This window comes from Equus caballus, chromosome 9, assembly GCF_041296265.1.
Source record: "Equus caballus isolate H_3958 breed thoroughbred chromosome 9, TB-T2T, whole genome shotgun sequence".
In the NCBI taxonomy this organism is placed as follows: Eukaryota; Metazoa; Chordata; class Mammalia; order Perissodactyla; family Equidae; genus Equus; species Equus caballus.
Genome location: NC_091692.1, coordinates 29,704,472 through 29,727,757, shown reverse-complemented (window position 1 = coordinate 29,727,757; position 23,286 = coordinate 29,704,472). Strand labels below are relative to the sequence as shown.

The 23,286-nt window shown below is 56.9% G+C and overlaps 1 protein-coding gene across 1 annotated transcript; it reads left to right on the top strand.

Moving 5' to 3' along the window:
* The first annotated feature begins 12,342 nt into the window (after nucleotides 1-12,342).
* On the top strand, nucleotides 12,343-22,326 carry LOC138915527 (ral guanine nucleotide dissociation stimulator-like). Its single transcript, XM_070222237.1, has 14 exons — nucleotides 12,343-12,541; nucleotides 12,980-13,096; nucleotides 13,961-14,151; nucleotides 15,604-15,716; nucleotides 15,850-16,196; nucleotides 16,980-17,195; nucleotides 17,555-17,658; nucleotides 18,136-18,202; nucleotides 19,734-19,787; nucleotides 20,206-20,280; nucleotides 20,845-20,877; nucleotides 21,243-21,364; nucleotides 21,571-21,674; nucleotides 22,000-22,326. Exons 1-14 carry the CDS (start codon nucleotides 12,407-12,409, stop codon nucleotides 22,155-22,157), a joined length of 1,836 nt encoding a protein of 611 aa, XP_070078338.1. The 5' UTR covers nucleotides 12,343-12,406; the 3' UTR covers nucleotides 22,158-22,326.
* The last annotated feature ends 960 nt before the right edge of the window (nucleotides 22,327-23,286 follow it).

Here is a 23,286-nt window from a genome sequence, read left to right as displayed (position 1 = left end):
TCCTCTCTCCCTGTCATGCAGCACCAGCCCCTCACCCCACGGCCAGAGAACTAGCACCCGGTCTGAGACTCCACCACATCCTGAATTCAGTTACTGCTGAGACCCTCCCATCCATTTGGGGATTCCCTGGTACCTCCTGAGGGCGTCTTTCCCTGAGACCCCACTCCCAGCCTGCCCTTGCTTATTCCAGTAACAATGGCCTTTCCTCAGAGCCCCCCCAGTCTGGAGAAGAAAGGTGTTGAAAGGTTCTCCGTGTTAATTTTCAGGGCCGGGGGAAATTGGTAGAAGTAATTTGGGTGTTTCTGTGCAATAGTTCCCAGGAAGAAGATTCAGCCCTAAAAAGAAATGAACTTCTGACACATGGTACAACGTGGATGAACCTTGCAAACCTTACGCTCAGTGAAATAAACGCAACCCAGAAAGACACCTATGATACGGTTCCCCTTACATGACGTGCCGAGCACAGGCAAATTCATCGAGATGGAAGGAAGAATAGAAGTTCACAGGGGCTGGAGCTGAGGGTCATGGGGAGGCAGTGTTTAATGGGGACAGAGTTTCTGTTTGAGATGATGAAAAGAAGTCTTGGAAATGAACACGGTGATGGTTGCGCAGTATTGTGAATGCATTTGATGCCACTGAATTGTCCACGGAAAAATGGTTCAAATGGCCAAGTCTAGGTTATGCATACTTTGCCACAATCAAAAGGCACTTAAAAATGCAGCGGGGGGTCAAGATGCAGGTTCTGGGGCCCTCAAGTCAGCATATGGGCCAGGTAGGTGTCCAGGGTCTGAGATCTTGGACCCTGGTGAGGCTCTGGAGTGGTCCTGATTGATGCTAGTTTACAAGTTCAAAGTAACAGGATTGGAGCAATTTCACCGATTGGGGGATAAGAAAGGAAACAACTGCATTCAGTCCCATCCAACGTGGAAGAGACCTTTTTCTTAATGGGAAGCAAATGTCAGTCCTTCAAGGAAGTCACTTCTCAACGTCTCTACCCCTCCCCAACCCCACCCGCTACTCCCAGAAAGACGCCGCAGTGCAGAGCTCGGGTACCGTGGTTGTGGCCTCATCCGTGAGTCATGTTTGGGGTCAGATCCCCTGTTTTCCTTCCCCAGCCGTGTGACCCTGGGCATGTCACTCAACATGACTGAACCTCCATTTCTTCAACCATAAAATGGGGAGAATCATCCTGGTAGGGAAATTATGAAGGTCACAAGACTTTCTCAGAGGAGGTAGCACATGGCAGAGGCATTATGCTGAGAGCCGCGCCCCACAGGTCACACGTTTTCTGATTCTGTTGATACGACCTTCTCAAAACAACAGCATTATAAAGATGGAGAACAGATGAGTGAAGGCCAGGGGCTGGCCGGGCAGATGTGACTATGAAAGAGCAGCACGAGGGAGGGCTTGTGGGGATGGGACAGTTCTGTGTGTGGATTGCAGTGGTGGTGGCGCAAATCTGCATGTGTCATAAAATGGCATTGAACCGCGCGCGCGCGCATACACGCACACGCGCACACACACACACACCGCCCAGTGAGCTCATGTCAAACTAGCGACATCAGAAGTCTGCGGTCTGTGGGTTTAACACTGTCAATTCATGTCCTGGTCGTGACACTGTACTAGAGTCCCGCAAGATGTTAACCCCCGGCGGAAGCTGGTGGAAGGGTCCAAGGCACTCTGTACTATTTTTGTTGCAACTTCATGTGCTTTCATATTTATTCAAAGGGAAAAGTTAACAGTGAAAGACACAACAGGACACAGCCTGGCACGTAGTAAGTGGCAAACAACACGGTTCTCGGTGACAATTCTTTGCGATTGTAATTGCACGTTCATTTCCAGTCTCTCTCCATACACAGTGACCTTGGTGAGGGACGGACACACCTCACTAACGTCGTCTGCCCTCTGCCCAGCACAGAGCACGCGCCCACTCAATATTTGTCCACTAAATCCCCCGTGGTCCCTGCGCCAGGTGTTCTTACGTCCACGTTCACGGACCCTCCACGACAACCTTAGGCAGTGTTATTCTTCGTGCTGGGCAGGTGAGGAAACTGAGGCACAGAGAGGGAAAGTAAATTGTTCCAGGTCAACACACTGGACCGACGAGGAGGTGCCATGCCCTGCTCTGGAGGAGAGCAGAGGCTGTCCATGGCAGCTCCAGGGTCCCTCACGGCGGCTCCTCTCTGCGACTGCCAGGTCCTAACTTTGAGGCCAAATTGCTTGACTTCCTAGAGGGAGCTGGAGAGAGAAGTGACCTACCTGTGGCGCTGGGGGGGGGGGGTCGGTGGCACCAGTGGGTTCTGTGGGAGGAGCATGGAGGTCACAGCAGCTGAGGAGAAATGGTCTGGAGTGAGACCGGGGACTCCGAGGGGGGGCATGGAGGCCACCGCGTGCATCTTTCCTATCCAGCCTGAGCCACTGATTGCGGGTCCTCTGGCTTCTTCTCCCGTGGGTGCCCTGGGATGAGGAGATCAGTCGCTCTCCCTAAGGGGCCTGCAGCACACGGTCATCAGAGCCCTGAGGACTCACCGCGGGGAGTGAGGGCTGAGGTCCGATGTGTAACCTGCTGTGAGAAAAGGAGACAGAATTGGCATGCAAGAGGGGCACGAATGTCCAAAATACAGCCCGAGGACCAGCAGCCCCACCCACAACTGACACTTCCAGTCTACACGGTTCCACATTAGGATTTAGGAGCAACTATCTCTTATTCCTAAAAGGCTGACAAATCAAAGATCCAGTCCCTGTTTTCATGAGTTTGCAATTTATGTGTGAGATCAATGCGCTAACCTTGCTCGAACATGGGTTTGCAAATTGTGCTCTTCAGGTTCCAGAGGTATTTAGAGGTGCTGGCAGGGAGAGAGAGGAATAGCCAGACTCTTGAATGCCCATTGGCTTCAGAGGGATACTCTCTTTCATCTGACTGGAGAAAGGCTTCTGTGCCTCAGGCAAGGGGACGAATCACAGCCCCAGAGTGCAGAGCTGCAAAGGGAAGAGAAGGATTCACAAAGTGCAGGGCCTTGGGGTCCCTGAGCCTTGAGGGAGGTTGCTCAGCTGGAAGACTAGACACACAGGATGGCTCCTGAGGAACACTGGAGAGTGCACATCCTCCTGGGGCCCGTCCTTAGCTTCAGTATGGGGTTACCAAATAGATGCTCCCCAACGACGTAGAGGCTGTCGCTGTCCAGGATGAAGGAGCCCAGCTGAGTGCCCCCACAGGTCTCATGTCTCAGCTTCCGTGACAGCCCCTCTTTTTCCAGCTTAAGGCCCACAGTGTCAGGATGGTGAGTGAGGACAGTATCATCTCCGCCGGCTGTTGCAGTTTTCTCAGGCCTGGAGCTGGAGGGACACAGGCATGGGGAGGTGGGGACTCCAGGCAGGGGCGCTGAAACGCCTCCCTGAGGGAGGGGACAGAGACAGCAGGAAGACTGACGGGCAGCTTGGAACAGCCTTGGTGCTGGGGGAGGGTTGTAAGTGAATAGGACAGCCAAGGTCCCTGAACACAGAGGACGTAGCACCTCCAAATGTTGGTGTCGGTGCTCAACTCTGAAAGGACGTTCATGATACGGCAACGCACACCCTAACAACAAAGCATGCGGCAGCGAGCGGAGGAGGACTCTGGGCACAGGACCAGGTGAAGCAAGGCAACATCAAGTTGCTTAAATTGCAGCTCTGCCACTCACTTTCTGCATGCCTCTGGGTAAGTCTCCCAACCCCTCTGGCTCCTTTTCTTCATCTGTCCAGTGAGGTGAGAGTTCAGACCTCACAGCACTTAGCACTAGTAACCGTTCGATGAAAAGCGGCCATTTTCCTTAGGTATTAATAGGGCCCGCATTCTTGGTGTCAATGGACCTGGCAGGGAGAGAGACTGAGCCTTTTGAAGGCAACACTTAGGGCAAGCAGCCGTCCTGGGATGGAGGCGGCGATTGGGCTGTGTGGGATCTCAGAGCCAGAAACATCTCAGGGCCAGTGGAAAGGGAAGACACGCTGCATCACGGCTGCAGGACAATGGCGAGGACCTTTGGAGCTGGGTCGTTTCATCCTCAGACAAACGGGTTCACGACTGGGAGGTTCACACGAGGGCTGAGGCCACCCAAGTGCTCCTGCGGGGGTTCCCACGTGCTGGGGTCCTTCTCACAGTTGGGTGTAAGAAAGGGTGCGAGTCCTTTACCGCTTGTTGTCTACATGTCGGGACCTTTGCTAAGCACTTTTCATTTTCATCCTCACACAAATTCCTCTCCCCAGTGAGAAGCAGAGTCTACTTCCCCATCTCTTGAATCTGGGCTCGGCCACATGACAGGCCTTGGCTAATGGATGTTAGTGAATGTGACGGAAGCAGAGGCTTGGGAAGCACGTGTACACTAGGGCTTGCCATTTCTTGCTGCTCCTGGAACTCGGAGCAGCTCAATGAGCCCAAGGTGCCCACTGGGGGATGAGAGAATGTGCGGGAGACCCGAGGTCCGCCAGCCAGCGGCCGACCGCAGGCACATCAGTGAGCCTCAGCTGAGATCAGCTGAGCCAGCCCCGGCAGGAGAACTTCCCAGCAGCATTCAGAACAAATCACTATCCAGCAGAATGTGGGCTAAATTGGTTCTTCAGAAAAGCAAACTGAGCCCTTCCGATTGACCGATGAGGTGGCCGAGGCACAGAGATGTTTAGCAACTGGTCAGGGACACACAGTCTTGAAGCAGGGAACTAGGATCGGAACACAGGCCTGTCAGACCCCCCAAAAACCATGTGACCACTGTGCTCTACTGCTCAGGAATCCTTCTGGGGGCACGCAGACATAACTTGGTCTGTAGCACATGTCACATATTTAACATTCTGCTGGAACTAGGCATGTTACACAAATGGTTGAGCTGGTCAGGACGGAGCGGTGAGGAAGTGGAGAGTGTGCATCATGTCTACAGCATGTAGAAAATGTGCAGGGTCTTGACTCACGAAACAAAGAATTCCTGAAGGCGGAATTCAAATTTCAGGACTCCAGTTTATATCCCATGACTCCAGACTCACATGGCAGGATTAAGGGATGGGGAGGCCCAGCCTGGGTCAGGACACAAGCATGAAAAAGACTCATAGACTTGACTTTTTTCTTCTTTTTTTTGAGGAAGATTAACCCTGAGCTAACATGCACTGCCAATCCTCCTTGTGTGCTGAGGAAGATTTGCCCTGAGCTAACATCTGTGCTGATCTTCCTCTATTTTATACGTGGGATGCCTGCCAAAGCGTGGCTTGAGAAGTGGTACATAGGTCCACGCCTGGGAGCTGAGTGGGCCAGTTCACCGGAACCACAGACCGCTGAAGCAGAGTGTGCACACTTAACTGCTACGCCACCGGGCCAGCCCCCATGGACTCAATTTTAAAAATGAATCTTCAGAGCTGGGGTACGACAGGTTCCACGGCATCAATCAAGCCTCTATATCAGGTTCCTGGAAACTCAGGGGCTCTCAGATCCACATTGGGGCCAGATGAGGAGACAGGGCTAGAGTCAAAGTCATGACTAAGATCCAGAAAGATTTTCTGTCTGTTCAAATAGAACCCACAAATGTGGACACGTACAGACATTGCTACATTCATGCATTCATTCCAGCAAGCAGCATAAAGCGAGTGTCAACTAGGTACTCGGCGCCAAGGTGACAAATGCATAAAGACTGAATACAGCAAATGATAGTAAATTCCATGAAAGAAATACTCAGGGTGATATGGGAAGAGAAAACCTGAGGGCCAGGTGTGTATTCAGAAGTGCTACTTCATAGAAGGTGGTCTGGCAAGGTCTTTCAGAGCAGCTGATGGTTGAGCTGAGATTTGAACGGCAGTGAGGTGCCAGGCATAGCTGCTCTGCAGGAAGAGGCAGGATAAAGGCCTGATAGAGGTTAGGACATTAGTAGAACAGACAAGTGTCTGAAGTGGTTAACGACAGAAAGAAACCGAGAGAAAAGATGAAATGAGACAGCTATGAGGAACAAAGATTGGGAATGTGGAGGTCCTCACACACAGGAGAGACAAGACTGAAATTCTTTTGCTAAACGTTGTTTTCTTTCCTCCTCTTCTTCTTCTCCCCAGTGCCTCCCAGTACATAGCTGTCTATTCTAGTTGCAGATCCTTCTAGTTGCACTATGTGAGACACGGCCTCAGCGTGGCCTGATGAGTGGTGCCAGGTCCGCACCCAGGATCCAAACGGGTGAAACCCTGGGCCACTAAAGCAAACCACATAAACTCAGCCACTTGGCCACGGGGCCGGCCCCCTAGACTGAAACTCTAGCCCAACGCTCAGCAGCCCTGCTATCTCTTCCCTCCAGGGCAAGGGCACCTGCTGAAACGACAAGTGTTAAGCAACCCCAAAAGGACTACGAAGGACAGAGGCATCTCATGAGGAAACAGTGCACAGCTACTGAGCCTCTCCCCACTCTTCTCAGGACAAGAGCATGTTGATCAATCTTTTAGAAGCATTATCTATTGTTTCAACGTGGGAACCCCCGCAGGAGCACTTGGGTGGCCTCAGCCCTCGTGTGAACCTCCCAGTCGTGAACCCGTTTGTCTGAGGATGAAACGACCCAGCTCCAAAGGTCCTCGCCATTGTCCTGCAGCCGTGATGCAGCGTGTCTTCCCTTTCCACTGGCCCTGAGATGTTTCTGGCTCTGAGATCCCACACAGCCCAATCGCCGCCTCCATCCCAGGACGGCTGCTTGCCCTAAGTGTTGCCTTCAAAAGGCTCAGTCTCTCTCCCTGCCAGGTCCATTGACACCAAGAATGCGGGCCCTATTAATACCTAAGGAAAATGGCCGCTTTTCATCGAACGGTTACTAGTGCTAAGTGCTGTGAGGTCTGAACTCTTACCTCACTGGACAGATGAAGAAAAGGAGCCAGAGGGGTTGGGAGACTTACCCAGAGGCATGCAGAAAGTGAGTGGCAGAGCTGCAATTTAAGCAACTTGATGTTGCCTTGCTTCACCTGGTCCTGTGCCCAGAGTCCTCCTCCGCTCGCTGCCGCATGCTTTGTTGTTAGGGTGTGCGTTGCCGTATCATGAACGTCCTTTCAGAGTTGAGCACCGACACCAACATTTGGAGGTGCTACGTCCTCTGTGTTCAGGGACCTTGGCTGTCCTATTCACTTACAACCCTCCCCCAGCACCAAGGCTGTTCCAAGCTGCCCGTCAGTCTTCCTGCTGTCTCTGTCCCCTCCCTCAGGGAGGCGTTTCAGCGCCCCTGCCTGGAGTCCCCACCTCCCCATGCCTGTGTCCCTCCAGCTCCAGGCCTGAGAAAACTGCAACAGCCGGCGGAGATGATACTGTCCTCACTCACCATCCTGACACTGTGGGCCTTAAGCTGGAAAAAGAGGGGCTGTCACGGAAGCTGAGACATGAGACCTGTGGGGGCACTCAGCTGGGCTCCTTCATCCTGGACAGCGACAGCCTCTACGTCGTTGGGGAGCATCTATTTGGTAACCCCATACTGAAGCTAAGGACGGGCCCCAGGAGGATGTGCACTCTCCAGTGTTCCTCAGGAGCCATCCTGTGTGTCTAGTCTTCCAGCTGAGCAACCTCCCTCAAGGCTCAGGGACCCCAAGGCCCTGCACTTTGTGAATCCTTCTCTTCCCTTTGCAGCTCTGCACTCTGGGGCTGTGATTCGTCCCCTTGCCTGAGGCACAGAAGCCTTTCTCCAGTCAGATGAAAGAGAGTATCCCTCTGAAGCCAATGGGCATTCAAGAGTCTGGCTATTCCTCTCTCTCCCTGCCAGCACCTCTAAATACCTCTGGAACCTGAAGAGCACAATTTGCAAACCCATGTTCGAGCAAGGTTAGCGCATTGATCTCACACATAAATTGCAAACTCATGAAAACAGGGACTGGATCTTTGATTTGTCAGCCTTTTAGGAATAAGAGATAGTTGCTCCTAAATCCTAATGTGGAACCGTGTAGACTGGAAGTGTCAGTTGTGGGTGGGGCTGCTGGTCCTCGGGCTGTATTTTGGACATTCGTGCCCCTCTTGCATGCCAATTCTGTCTCCTTTTCTCACAGCAGGTTACACATCGGACCTCAGCCCTCACTCCCCGCGGTGAGTCCTCAGGGCTCTGATGACCGTGTGCTGCAGGCCCCTTAGGGAGAGCGACTGATCTCCTCATCCCAGGGCACCCACGGGAGAAGAAGCCAGAGGACCCGCAATCAGTGGCTCAGGCTGGATAGGAAAGATGCACGCGGTGGCCTCCATGCCCCCCCTCGGAGTCCCCGGTCTCACTCCAGACCATTTCTCCTCAGCTGCTGTGACCTCCATGCTCCTCCCACAGAACCCACTGGTGCCACCGACCCCCCCCCCCCCAGCGCCACAGGTAGGTCACTTCTCTCTCCAGCTCCCTCTAGGAAGTCAAGCAATTTGGCCTCAAAGTTAGGACCTGGCAGTCGCAGAGAGGAGCCGCCGTGAGGGACCCTGGAGCTGCCATGGACAGCCTCTGCTCTCCTCCAGAGCAGGGCATGGCACCTCCTCGTCGGTCCAGTGTGTTGACCTGGAACAATTTACTTTCCCTCTCTGTGCCTCAGTTTCCTCACCTGCCCAGCACGAAGAATAACACTGCCTAAGGTTGTCGTGGAGGGTCCGTGAACGTGGACGTAAGAACACCTGGCGCAGGGACCACGGGGGATTTAGTGGACAAATATTGAGTGGGCGCGTGCTCTGTGCTGGGCAGAGGGCAGACGACGTTAGTGAGGTGTGTCCGTCCCTCACCAAGGTCACTGTGTATGGAGAGAGACTGGAAATGAACGTGCAATTACAATCGCAAAGAATTGTCACCGAGAACCGTGTTGTTTGCCACTTACTACGTGCCAGGCTGTGTCCTGTTGTGTCTTTCACTGTTAACTTTTCCCTTTGAATAAATATGAAAGCACATGAAGTTGCAACAAAAATAGTACAGAGTGCCTTGGACCCTTCCACCAGCTTCCGCCGGGGGTTAACATCTTGCGGGACTCTAGTACAGTGTCACGACCAGGACATGAATTGACAGTGTTAAACCCACAGACCGCAGACTTCTGATGTCGCTAGTTTGACATGAGCTCACTGGGCGGTGTGTGTGTGTGTGCGCGTGTGCGTGTATGCGCGCGCGCGCGGTTCAATGCCATTTTATGACACATGCAGATTTGCGCCACCACCACTGCAATCCACACACAGAACTGTCCCATCCCCACAAGCCCTCCCTCGTGCTGCTCTTTCATAGTCACATCTGCCCGGCCAGCCCCTGGCCTTCACTCATCTGTTCTCCATCTTTATAATGCTGTTGTTTTGAGAAGGTCGTATCAACAGAATCAGAAAACGTGTGACCTGTGGGGCGCGGCTCTCAGCATAATGCCTCTGCCATGTGCTACCTCCTCTGAGAAAGTCTTGTGACCTTCATAATTTCCCTACCAGGATGATTCTCCCCATTTTATGGTTGAAGAAATGGAGGTTCAGTCATGTTGAGTGACATGCCCAGGGTCACACGGCTGGGGAAGGAAAACAGGGGATCTGACCCCAAACATGACTCACGGATGAGGCCACAACCACGGTACCCGAGCTCTGCACTGCGGCGTCTTTCTGGGAGTAGCGGGTGGGGTTGGGGAGGGGTAGAGACGTTGAGAAGTGACTTCCTTGAAGGACTGACATTTGCTTCCCATTAAGAAAAAGGTCTCTTCCACGTTGGATGGGACTGAATGCAGTTGTTTCCTTTCTTATCCCCCAATCGGTGAAATTGCTCCAATCCTGTTACTTTGAACTTGTAAACTAGCATCAATCAGGACCACTCCAGAGCCTCACCAGGGTCCAAGATCTCAGACCCTGGACACCTACCTGGCCCATATGCTGACTTGAGGGCCCCAGAACCTGCATCTTGACCCCCCGCTGCATTTTTAAGTGCCTTTTGATTGTGGCAAAGTATGCATAACCTAGACTTGGCCATTTGAACCATTTTTCCGTGGACAATTCAGTGGCATCAAATGCATTCACAATACTGCGCAACCATCACCGTGTTCATTTCCAAGACTTCTTTTCATCATCTCAAACAGAAACTCTGTCCCCATTAAACACTGCCTCCCCATGACCCTCAGCTCCAGCCCCTGTGAACTTCTATTCTTCCTTCCATCTCGATGAATTTGCCTGTGCTCGGCACGTCATGTAAGGGGAACCGTATCATAGGTGTCTTTCTGGGTTGCGTTTATTTCACTGAGCGTAAGGTTTGCAAGGTTCATCCACGTTGTACCATGTGTCAGAAGTTCATTTCTTTTTAGGGCTGAATCTTCTTCCTGGGAACTATTGCACAGAAACACCCAAATTACTTCTACCAATTTCCCCCGGCCCTGAAAATTAACACGGAGAACCTTTCAACACCTTTCTTCTCCAGACTGGGGGGGCTCTGAGGAAAGGCCATTGTTACTGGAATAAGCAAGGGCAGGCTGGGAGTGGGGTCTCAGGGAAAGACGCCCTCAGGAGGTACCAGGGAATCCCCAAATGGATGGGAGGGTCTCAGCAGTAACTGAATTCAGGATGTGGTGGAGTCTCAGACCGGGTGCTAGTTCTCTGGCCGTGGGGTGAGGGGCTGGTGCTGCATGACAGGGAGAGAGGACGGCTCACCGTGTTCCTGGGACACCTGCCCCACGGGAGAGAGGGAAGGCTAGTGCGCCTTCCCGACGGACTGGTGGTGGGAAAAACTCAGCCTGGAGGAGACAGCCGTGTGCCCGGGGTAACCAGAAGGAATTACGTCTCCTTCAGCCGAAGCAGACAGCCCCTCGTCCTGGGCTCACTTTATCCAAATGGGAGCAAGAAGGAGGAAACAATTGAAGACGCTTCCAGATGTGAGATGTGTGGTGGCAGAGACTGTGCCTGGGAGATTCTGAAAGGCCTCACTGAAGTGACCTAGGCTGTGACCAGAAGGACAAGACTGAGCCACGCCTGCGTAGGTCCGGGAACAGGGAGTCGGGGGAAAGGCGCTGTTGGTGCTGAGACTCTGGGGCAGAAGTGAGCGTGAGCAGAGGAGGTCAGAAAGCTGCCCAGGCGGCTGGAGGGAGCCTGAGAAGCAACAGGAGCTGCGGCAGGGGCGGCGGTTAATGGGGCCAGACCGGGGAACCCGGTAGTCTGCGTTCATTTGGGTTTCTCTCTCACAACACTGCTCCCAAAAGTTGCACCTCTGAAGTACGAATATTGAACTTCTCCCGGTTTCCGTGGTCTAGGCATTGGGCACGGCTTAGCTGGGAGCCTCTGCCTCCAGGTCTCCGTGAAGCAGGACCTTCAGTCTCAACTGAGGCTAGACTAGGGGAGGATTTGCTCCCAAGTCACTCACACGGGTGGTGTCAGGAGTCATTGGGACTGAGAGTCTGAGTCTCCATGTGACTGTTGGCTGGGCGCTCCCTCAGATCTCGCCTCCCTTGGCCTCTACATAGGGCAACTGAAATCATCGCCACTTGCTATCTCATTTCCAGAAATGTGACAGAGAGAGAGCGCAAGAGATGGAAACAGAGGGGGAGATAAAGGGAGGGAACTCAGGAAAGCAAGCAAGAGGGAAGTGACAGAGTTTTTGTAATTAAAACTTGGATGTGACATTCCATCAGCTGGGCTGTATTCTATTGCTCAGAAACCAGTTACTCAGGATGTAGTGGTTCCACAAGGATGTGCACAGCAGGAGGGAGGGAGCGCTGGGAGCCTTGGTGGAGGCTGCCCACCACATAGGCCGACAATGAGGCGCTTGGGTCTGGTTCTAAGGCCAACAGGAGACTGGGAAAGGTTGAATGCTAGTGAATGACAATATCTGAATTTCCTCGAACTTCCAACCCTTGAAGGTGCAGAGACCTGACAAGGAGCCCCCAAGGGGCAGTGACTTTTCCCAAATCACACGGCTGGAATCCAGGCCTGTTTGGAGAGGTATTCCCGACTGCATCCACCCCTTCTTGTAATTCTTCCACCTCTAAGTTCGGGGACCAGACCCAGGCGGCACCACCTCCCAGATATGGGAGGCGTTATCACATGTCCACCCGAAGACGTCCCTGGGAATGTGTTTCTAGCGCCATCCCATCGTGCAGGTTGGGAGACTGGGGAGGCCCTGAGAGGCACAGTGGCTTTTCCAGGACACAGAACTGCTAGGAAAAAGGAGATCCGAACTGGGCGCTCTCTCTTCAAAGCTGGGGCGCTGGTTCCGATCCCAAGGAGCTGTGGGGAGGGCTGTGATGGAACTTTCTGTACAGCTCGGGAGATGACACGGGCAAGGAGGGTGAGCGGTCAACAGCCCCGAGGGGGCTTTGGGTGGGTCTGATGGAGGGAAGGGCCCCCCATCCTGGAACCTTGGAGACATGACCTCACTTCCTTGGCGACCGACCCCAACAGAGCTTAGAACTCTGGTCACCAGGCAGCCATTTTGTACACATAGCCCATTTGACCAGAGACACTCGACACAGGAGGATGTGTTCATGTATCCCCTCTTTGCGAGGCTCTGGCGCACAGAGAGCCAACAATGACAGTCTTCTCCAGCGCTGTCGACACTGGCTGAGACCGCACCTCCAAGACCTCAGGCCATTCGGAAGAAGGAACCCTCAGGTAACACAAGGCAGCCCAGGGCGGGCCACTCCGGGTCAGGCCACAAGTGTGATCCCACCCTCCCATGCGGGCAGCCCCACACCCCTTGACCCTTATTGTGTGTGTGTGTTGGCGGGCATGGAGTGACGGAAGGCAGGGATGAGCGTGGAGCTACCCTGGACGGGAGCAGACGGTTAGGGCTTGGAAGCCTGGCGGTATGTCGTGTTCATATCCCAGGTGGTGGCTGGCAGGATGGAAGGTGAGTGCTGGGAGCCAAGCCGCCCTACCCGTAGGTGAATCCCAAGCCCGTGAGGTGTCATCTCATTCGCTCCCTGTCTGGAGGTCTATGCGGATGCCCCTCTGTCTGTGCTCGGTGTGCGGGAGAGTTTTCCCCCTGTGGGCAAGTGCAGGCAGGCCCCTGCTACCTGCCGCCGCGGCCACCGGACGCTGTCTTTGCAGAGCTCCACCCAGGAGATGGTCCAGGAGCTGGCGCATGGGTCCTACGGCTCCATCTCCCTGGACAGGGGGCAAGTGCAGCAGACCACCGACCTTGCCCGGGGCTGGACTGAGGGGAGAGTGAGTGACACCCGGGGCCCTGAGATCACCGGGGTGTGTCCACAATCCAGAGTCAAATCTGGAGCCCTCCCCTGGACCCGCCCAGGGCTTTCCCACTGGAGTGTCCCAAGGGCCCAGTCCCAAAGGAATCTGGACTTCCACGCCTCCTCACCAGCTACCTAGGAGGGTGGGAAGTCGCTCTTTCCTAACCCTAGGCGGAGTAGACAAAACACTGATGTTTGCGCTTCACACTCGGCCAGGGGCATCTTTGAAATCTGCCATTTTCTGAATCTGAAACCTCTGTAACGAGGGTCTCAAACCTCCCTTTCGTGTAAAAGAAAGAAAAACCAGCGTCCTTTCTTGTAGTCAGCCAGATCCTCACAGCGTCTGTCTGCCCGTGCACTGTCTCCCGACTGGGGAGGGCTGAGGTTCCCACCAGACATTTCCCTTCATGTCAGGAGCACATGAAGCCTCAGGTGGGGGAGCGGGGGAGTCCTGCAGCCCTGGCTTAGGGCGGTTCTCAGTTCCGACCCACAGGACCCTGAGCAGCCACTTGGCAGCCCGAAGCTTCCGTCCTCTCATCTCTAGAATGGGGATGTTTGTGTTGGATTCGCTGGTCAGTGCTCTTAATGCACGCTTTGGTGCGGGGCGGTCTGTCCTTGCCAAGCCAGCCAAGTGTCCTGAGGAACTCATCGTATAATCCTCCCCCCGCCCAAACTCAAATTGGACTTTTCAAGCCTGGAAACCGGTTGGCTGTGGGCAATCCTGTCCCTCCTCTGCACACATCCCTGAGGGGCTCACAGTTCCTGGGGGACCTCCAGACCTTGACTTCCTGGAGGTTCACGCTGGTGCTGGTGACTCTGTGTCCTTCCTCATCTCACCCAGCGCGGAGAGTCACTCGGGCAGCGGAATGAGGCCTGCAGGATGCGGGCCCTCCAGGCAGGCCTGCTGGAGAGGCTGCCGCCGTCCATAGGACCAGCCTTGGCGCCTCGAAACATGGCCAACGTCACCACCATCGTGTTTGACTGCGCGGCTGTCCTCACCTCCCACGGGGTCCTGGACCACCTACTTGCTACGTGAGTGCCCAGCCCCTCCTCAGCACAGTGGTGACTCTGCCCACTGCCAGCTGTGTGTCTTGGAAACGGCCCTCCATCTCTCTGAGCTTCGATTGCTCCTCTGCAAAGTGGAGTGGGAGAGGATAAACTTCATCGGGTTCTGGTGGGCACGAATGGGATGAGCCACGGCAGGTGCTTCCCTGGGGCCTGGCTCTACAGAAGGGGCTGAGAGACGTGCCGTGGTTGTTCCTGGTTATTCTTTCCCTCTCCCCGATGAAGAGCAGTCTGCTCCCCCATCGCTGGGATGGGGCCTTTCTGAGTTTGCAAAGGCACACGGAAAGCACTCTGGCAGGGAGTGTGGGATTCCATCCAGCTGGTCGTGGGGCGGGTCCTTGGAGTAGCCAAGGAGGGGTCTCCGGGGCCGCAGAGGGGCCCCAGGCCCACTCAGCTACCGGGGATGCTTCTGGTTGGAGTTCATTCGAGAACACTGTATATTAAGCACCTGTGACATGCGGGAGCTTTAGAGACACTTGGCACAACGCAGTGAATGAAGCAGACACAGCCCCTGGACCCCCGCAGCAGCCTGAGACTCAGATAGTCACACACCATATCATCCACAGATCCTGCCCCCCGCCTGTCCCAGGGGATGCCCTCCTATGCTCCTTTACGACTGGAGGCCTCTTCCCACGTTCTCATGCATGATGGACCCCAGCGCCAACTAAAGACCTGAGTGTTCTTTGAGTGCCAGACGAGGGCCTCCTGTCTCCACAGAACAGGGCTGGGGGAGAACAAGAGGACAGAGGACTGTGGCTGGGGCGGGCCCGGCACAACTCTGATCTCACTCATCTTTTGATTCCTCTGGGAGGGCTGAGGTCTGATGGCTTCTACTGCAAGGGGATAGGAGTGAAAGAGAGCTGTGGGTGGGGTCCCAGAGCCCCTGGGAACCAGAGGGGAGGCTGGCTTGAGCTGTTCCCTGGCGACCCATCCCCACCACAGTCCCGTCTCCCTCCGCTTCCCCTTCTCCGTATCCACCCCTTCTGACCACCACCAGCAGGCCCAGAAGAGAAGGGGTGTTAGCGAGCCGCTCACACATCGGCCTCAGTCCTCAGTCCACTTGCACAAGGGCGTGGAGGGCTGGGCTGGACTGTGTCCAGCCTCTTTGCGAGAAGAGTGGCAGTGGGAAGAAGAGACTCACACAAACCCCGTGTTCCACCTGCTGGATGAGCAGGCCTGCCACTGCCAGGATGGCCACACAGGAGTCAGCGCCGGGGTGGGACTCCCCCCTGGTGGAAAGGGGCAGGCACAGGGCCCAGACCCAAAGCAGGGTGCCTTGGGAGGACAGTGTGGAAGCGACGGCCAGGCCTCTGGCTCTGTGGCCCAACTGCTTCCGCCCAGTACCGCGTCTTCTATGGTGGGAACCTGGCTGGACCCAATGCAGGATTTCTGGGAGCCCACGCCCTTTCCCTCTTTCAGGATGCGGCTGGCCTCTCTGCGTGTCATCTGGCCTGGGTCGCACCTGGGAGGCCCTGCCTACCTTCCCCAGGTCCAGCTGCAACATCTGGGGCCCAGGAGGGCAGAGCTGGAAGGTGAGGGCACAGCAGTCTGGGAAGACTGTCTGCGGTGGGGTTCACGGGCTGGGGTTCCCTTCAAGACAGCGGAGTCTCTCCTGTCTTGTAAAGTCGGGTACGTAGGTGAAACTTTCTCTTTCTCCCGCTGCAGCGCCAGTTCCAGAGCTCCTGCCGGCTCTAGAGCCAGAGCAAGGGCCAGCTCCGGGGCCAGAGGCAGCTCCAGCTGTAGTTCCACCGTCCGCGCCGGAGCTGGAGGCGGCCTCACCACCAGCAGCCTCACCTCCATCGGCCTCTCCAGGGCCGGAGCGAGCGCCATCAGCTTCAGCCCCAGTGCCAGCTTCTGAGCTGGAGCAAGATGCGCCATTGACTTTTGGACGATCTCTGCCTCCAGCTGCCGAAGTCACCGCAGAAGTGAGCGCCGAGCTGAGAGAGGAGAGGCCTAAGCTGCTGGACTTCCCTCCGAAGCTGGTGGCCGAGCAGCTGACCCGGATGGATGCGGTGAGCAGCGGGGCTCTTGGGCTAGGTGGGGCCCGCCTTGGTGGGCCATCAGCTGCCCCAGACCTCCTGTTCCCTCAGCCGCAATCCAACGATGTGGGTGCAAGTCACAGCTCCCCCACTTACCCACCGGGTGACCTGGGCCACCTTCTGGCCCCCAAGTCCTTGCTGTCCCCACATGGACAGTAGAGAGCACACCAAGGGCGGGCACCTGCTGGGCAGAGTGGCTGTGCGGATGGATGAGGTCGAACAGAGAGGAAGCGGGGCAGAGAATAGCCCTCTGGTGGGGGAGGGAAGCTCACTGGAGTGCTGCCAAGTCCTGGGTCACTCACCCATCGGCCCAGGAGGCCTCAACAGCCTCCGTACTTATTAGACACCTAGTGCGTCCTTACCTACATGGAAGACAGGCAAACAAAGCCCATGGTTGTTGCTGCCTCGGGGGGAACGTGCAGCTGAAAGGGGAGTGGGACCAGGGGGTGATGAGAACGGGTGGAAGATGCCCCTTGAGATGGGCAGGTGTGAGCCGTGTTCTGGTGCTTGGGGGAAGCAAGACTGGGCTGCGAGCCAATGGGACTTCTCTTCCCCGCCCCTATTGGGTCCTCGGTCATCCTGCGCTGGGCGGCCTCAGCGGACACAGACAAAACCCAGAGACTCCCAGAAGCTTCAGGCCACCTCCTCAGGTTCCTGAGCTGCAGCTGACCAGTGCCTCCTGCCTGGGGCTGCGGGGGCCTGCAGACTCTGAGCTCGGGTGTGGCAGGGTCAGGTGACAGTCCCCATCCTCCCCAGGAGCTGTTCAAGAAGGTGGAGCCCCGCCACTGCCTGGGTTTTGTGTGGTGCCAGCGGCCCAATGGGAGCAAGGAGTACCTGGCTCCCACGGTTCGGGCCACTATCAACCAGTTTCTTCACGTGTCCGGCTGCGTCATCACGACGTGCCTTGGGGACCTCAGCATGACGGCCCAGGACAGGGCCAGAGTCGTCGAGCTGTGGATTCAGGTGGCCAAGGTCAGTAGTGGCAGGGCCCAGGGAGCCCCTCCCTGGAGTCAGGGGGACTGCCCCTTCTCCTCTCGCAGCTTTCAGCCTTGAAGTCGGTGGTCTGGGCCTCGGCAAAGTCCTAGGCCCCTTGCTGCCAAGGGCCTGCTGACCTTGAGTGCTGGTCCCAGTGGTGGGAAGCTCCCTTCCCGCCCTGGGTTGAGCTAAAATCTTCCTGCCCGCGAGCGTTACTCATCAGCTCCCAGGTGTGCCCTCCCTCGCTTCCCTGGGCATCTGCCTCATCCAGGACAGCAGAAGCCCACGAGGGGACACAAGCCAGAGGAAGCAGGGCTCCAGCCCGCCGTCGCAGCTCATTCCCTTCCCTTCCTCAGGAGTGCCGAGTCCTTGGAAATTATGCGTCCCTGCGTGCCATCGTGTCTGCTCTGCAGAGCCCCTCCATCAGCCGTCTGCAAAAGACATGGGGACGAGTTGCCAGGTGGGTAGGCCGTGCTCCATCCAAGCACCACCAGGGCGGACCAGACATCCCCCGTGCGACTGCCATGGACCCCTCATTCAGCTAGGACCATCTGGGAGGCAGCGGACCCTAGGGATGGGGACTGGCCTCCTTGCTCGGGTCTCTGAGACTCTCTGAGACCCTAGGCAGTGGCTCCCCCCTTGTCACATCCTGGATTGAGCCACACTGGAGATTTCCAAGGGTGTACTTCGCAGCAACGGAGCCCTCATCGGCAACCAACGCTGTTAGAAACAATGTGCTCAGTCGGAGTGGGAATGGAGGCCCCAGGTGACCGCAGGAGAGCCTCCACCCGAGTCCCACGGTGACCTCAGAGCTCCGAAGAACCCGGGGAAAACCCTCGTCCAGGCCCCAGGCCCTTTGAACCTTCCGGGTTCTCAGCCAAAGGCATTTCGCCTTCAACCGCCCCGGGTTTTCTTTCCTCCTTTCCTCTCCCCTCAGGAAGAGCTCTCGAAAGTTGAAGAGGTTCATCAAAGACCAGTGGGTGAGCAGGAGGCAGCTGGTGAAGGTAAGACGGAGGCTGCACATCTGGAAGGAGGGGGAGCGAGAGGGGAGGGGACCCGGCAGGATGAGCTTTGGTTCTCCTGTCACGTGAAGTTGGTCAGGAAAAGATGGACAGGAAGAGGGATGTGCTAGCTCCATGGGCAGGTGGGGGCAGTTTGGGACAGGAGGCCAGGGGCATGGGATAGAATGGTGCGGGCTGGACTGTTCCAGGAGGCTGAGGACCTGGCAGAAGGTGCCGGTGTCTGGCTTCCATGCTGCTCCATCAGCTGCCCTGCATCTTCCTCCTGGCCACTGGCTGGAGCGAGTGGGCGGGCTTCCTTTCTTCCGAAGTCAGCCCAGTCTGTGCTCAGGAAGCCAGGGCCCCACTGCTCCTTCTGTCTTCACTGTGCCTCGCAAGAAGGGCACCCTGCCTGCCTGAGGGATGGGCACTGCCGGATCCCACGGGCCGGAGGCACTCAGGGGCTTCCCAGCCTTGGGACGGACACTGGACCTGGGACAGATCTGTGTCCCCTCGGTGACTCCCCACTCTGGCCCCTAAAGTGGGCGCTGCAGACAGTCCCAGTGGGATGCTCACCCAGGTCCTTGTTGGCGATGACATGTGCCCCGGAGGGCAAGGGCAAGTGCCCAGGGAACTGATGGCTTCTTCAGGGATCCTTCCCGCCCAGACGTCAGAAGTTTCCTCGTAAAACAGAAAGGAAATGCCACCCCGCAGTGCCCTGGTCGCCCCCTCCCCTGCTAGTCAGACGTGGCATTCGGGGTCCCCATCCTGAGCGCATGAAGAAAGAATTCTGTGCAGGGGAACTCCCTGAGGGGATCCTAGGGAGCTGAGGGCTTTAGCAAGGCCTTGGCCTCGGCCTGGGATCAGAGACTCCTGGGCGTTGGGGCTGGCAGAAGCCTCTTGACCAGGCCTCCTGAGACACCTCATCTCCCTCCATCCGTGGCTCGGCCCAGCTGGGGGCCCGAACACAGCCTGAGAGTCCCGAGGACAGCACTGTGGTCAGCGGCTGGGCAGAGGGTGGTGTGAAGGCAGAGGAGACAGGGGCCTGTGGCTGGGAGGGGGAGCAGCCTCTCCTCTGGGGCCCCCTGAGCAAGTCCCTGCCCCTGTGTGGGCCTTGGTCTCCTCATCTGGGAGCCAGAGGGAGATGAGCCGTGGTGCAGGCCTCACAGTGGGTGCCGAGGCTCAAGGGTGGGGAGGAATGTGGGGAGCTTGGACCTGGCTCCAGAGGCAGGCTTGAGCGGAGAGCAGTGATGACGGTCAGATGACGCTTGGGCCTCAGGAGACTGTGGGAGGCAGACAGAGTTCGTCAAACCTTCCAGACGAGGTAACAGGTTCAGGGAGGCCTGGGCGGGCCCAAGGTCACACAGGAGTGAGTGTTGGAGCTGGGATGGCTCTGGAATCAGAGCACCCTGGAGGCGGGAGCCGCAGGGGCACCAGGTGACTGGGGCCACATGTCCAGGGTCCCCGATCTGGGAGGGGTCTGGGAGGACACTTGGAGGGGAGCGTCGGCTCACTGGCCCTGTCAACACCCTGGCAGGAGGCGACCTCTATGTTGACCAGCCTGGAGACGGGCCCCACAGGTGCCCAGAAGGTAAGGGTGCCTGTGGAGGAGGGGCCCAGGAGTCGCAGGAGAGGGGACTCCCCTTCCTAGCCGGAGGTCTCTACCAGCAGAGAGGGAGCCTTTCTCCTCCAGCCCTGCTCCTGGTGCCACAGACCTGAAATGCCTGCATTGGAAGTGACCAGGAGGAGGCCTGGAACGGATGGGCGCACAACGGATTTGGGACAGGGAGGGGCGGGGACCACGTACCCTGGGTTTTGCCAGAGCCGGCTGCTGGGAGGTGCCTGGAGGAGTTTGGGGTTCCTGGAGGAGAGAAGAGGAGGAAATTGGGGGGAGGCCGCCTAGGTGGGTAGCTTGGGCTGGGCAGGAGGCTGGGGTGAGGAGTGGAGGAGAGGTCTTTGACGGCTCCTGAGAGCGGGATCTCATCACCGTCTCCACCCCGCTGGCACAGGGGCTCATCCCCTTCCTTGGCACATTCCTCAATTACCTACTGCTGCTGGACACCAACATGGAGGATTACCTGGAGGTGAGTGAGCCTGGAGGTGGAGCTGGGGATCAGGATTCGGAGATTTGGGAGGAGAGACTTGCACTGAGGCCTGAGCTCACAACCCTTGGCAGAGTCCTCTCGTGAGGGCCTCACAGCCACCCCGGGAGCTGGGTGTCATGGCCATCTTAGTGATGAGTGAATATAGGATCCAGGTGAGCCGCCAGTCCAGGCTGCCTGACTGCGGAGCTGCTGGAGGGTGTGTCTGAGCTGGACTCAGCCTCTCCCTCAGGCCCCGCCCCTGCAGGGAGTGAAGCCAGGCCCCTCCAAGGCAGGAAGCACACGAGTGGCTGAGCATCCCTTCCTGCCTGAGGCCTCAGTCTGTCTGTCTGTCAGAGAGGGCTGTCTTAGAATGTCCCTGAGCCATAGCCCCGTGGCCTCCTTGCTCTGGAGCTCAGAGTCTTGCCCGGGACCCATTCCCGTTTCTGGTAGCGCCTGCTCCCTGGTCGACCCTGCTGGTAGTGCAACCTGAGAAAGGGTGGAGACGGGGGCTAGCTATGGGCTAAGGGGGCTGTTGCTCATGGGCTTTGGCTCTCTGCCTTCCAGGGAAATGAGATCAATTTTGAGAAAAGGAGTGAGGTGAGCAGCTGTGGCCTCCCCGTGCGGAGGGTGGGGCTGTGGCAATCAGAGACTCCTCCGGGGAAGACCTTCTCTGGCCCGATGCCTTGGGCCTTGCTTTCCTTGGGAGAGTTCGGCACCCAGAGCTGGGAAAGCCGTCCCATTGGTGCGTGGGGGAAGGGGCTGGCACCAAGGACACCTTCCTGCAGGAGGAGCTATTTCAAGCCAACTGTGAGAACGAGCAAGTCCTGCACGGAATTGGAGGGAAGGAGGGTTCCCATGTGGGCCAAGACCCCAGACCAGCTCCTTGACCCTCTTCTCACCTGTCTGAGTCCCCAGCACGGTCCCCCACCCAGGCCCCGTCTGCATCATGTCCTTTCTCCCAGGAATTCAAAGTCACTGAGCAGATCTTCCTGCTCCAGGAGGCAGTCCATCTTTACCACATTGAGGCTGAGGAGCGATTTGGGGCCTGGTTCGAGGCCATGGAGCCCCTCAGCGAGGATGAGAGGTGAGGCGGGGCAGGAGTTGGTGAGGGCAAGGCGGACTCTCTCTGATGGCCAGCTCCAGGGAGCCCGTGCCCGTGGCTTCCGGGTCAGTCCCGGGGCTTGTCGCATGGTCACCCGTGGGGCCCTGGGACTCCAACTGCTGGCCGTCTCTGGGAGGGTCACCTGAGGTGTGGCTCCCGGTAGCTGAAAAGTCCCCTCTGTCCTTTAGCTACAGCCTGTCCTGCCACCTGGAGCCCCCACAGGAGAGGGCCGGCAAGATGCGCCGGTTTTTCCTGCCCAAGAAGAACCGCGCGTCTCTCAGCTCAGGGCTCGGTGAGTGTCCAGACAGGCAGGGACTGAAGCCAGGGGCTCCGGAAAGCTTCGGGCTAAGCACGGGCCTAGGGAGATGGACAGCCGGCACGGGGATCCCAGCTCCACTGCTGACCAGGCCTGTGAGGGACAATTCCCTTGACCTTTGTGGGACTCAGCTTCCTCTTCTGTGAAATGGGTGAAGCGAAATGCCAGCTCCCATGTCAGGGACAATGGGGTAGTGTTGACTGAACACTCAGGACAAGGTTTGGAGCAGAATGCAGTGGGGCTGAGGTGTTGGGCTGGGATACTGGTGTGACCCCCCCAATCATCAGTGTCTTCTCTTCAGTCACCAGACCCCTGACGCAGAACCCAGCAACAGTGGCAGATCCCGGTCCTTCCAACAGCTCGAGTGCAGCCTGCTCTTCAGCGGCGGGGACGCGGCTGGGAAACACGCGGGGCCCCAGGCCGGCTCCTCCCATGCTGATGGGGAGAAGAACATTCTAAGCCTTTTCCTGGGAGCCCTGGAGCCCAAGAGGGAGGGGACGACCCCACCCCACAGGCCTGGCAGCTCCACCCCAGCGCCTGTTTACCACTTGGGAAGGGGCCGTATTTCTTTCGTGTTAGTAGTTAGTGCTAGTTTTGAATTTGATGTTAAAATCCTGTTTCTGTTCCAGCCTGCGAGTCACGGTCTGGTTCTTTCCCCTCCTGTGCTCGTGTCAAGGAGACACAGACTCTCGCGTTCCTCCTGGAATGAAGAAATCTTGCAGGGTCTCGGCTTATTGTATGTGAGAGAAGGGAGAAGGGCCAGGCCCCTCCCTGGATACTGAGGGACACCTCCGCGCCCCCCCTTACTCAGAGGACGGCTTCATTTCAGTGTGGTTCACGTGGGCCAGGAGCAGAGACAGCACCCAGAGCTCCTGGCATTTAGAGGGTGGAGGTACTTTCACAGGCAGAGCAACAACCACTGGAATGCGGGTGTCTTTAAAATGGCACGGGCCAGCACCACGACCTGCCCCAGGACAGTGGCTGCTTTTCCACCCCTTTGGAGGAGAGGCCACGTTTTCGGCTTCTCTTGTGGAGGTTCCTCTTCACCAGATGTTAGGAACTTGTCGTTTTCTAATGAGGCTCTGGACAGCAGCAGCTCTAAGTGCAGAGAACGATGTAAAAGCTCAAAACGTGCATGTGGAGGGTCAAGGCCGGAGAAGGTCATGTGCAGATGGACTAAGGGCAGGCAGGACCCTCCCTCCCCCGGCCCCTCTGGGGGCTCCATGTTCACCCTTCACCTGGATTGGAATCCTCTGGGATCCTGGTCCACGGCTCTGAATTCCTTTCCCTGCAAGTTTGGTATCCAGGGGGACAGATCTGTGATGCAGCTTTGAAGGCTACATCTGGGCATCCTTCCCGACGCATCACTGCTCCTTGTCCACCAGGATTTCCTGCCTCCGTGCACTTCCTTCTGCAATTCTTGGAAGGGCAGAAATTCCCTCGAATGCCTCGGCCTCTCTGTCCCGTACCTCGTGGCCACTCCTCCCTGGCAGGGTCTGACGGATCACGGGTGGAGTCTGCTTTGCAAACATTAGATACCCTAATCCTGGCCAAAGAATGACCTATACTCTCCCTCGCTGCCCAGGGT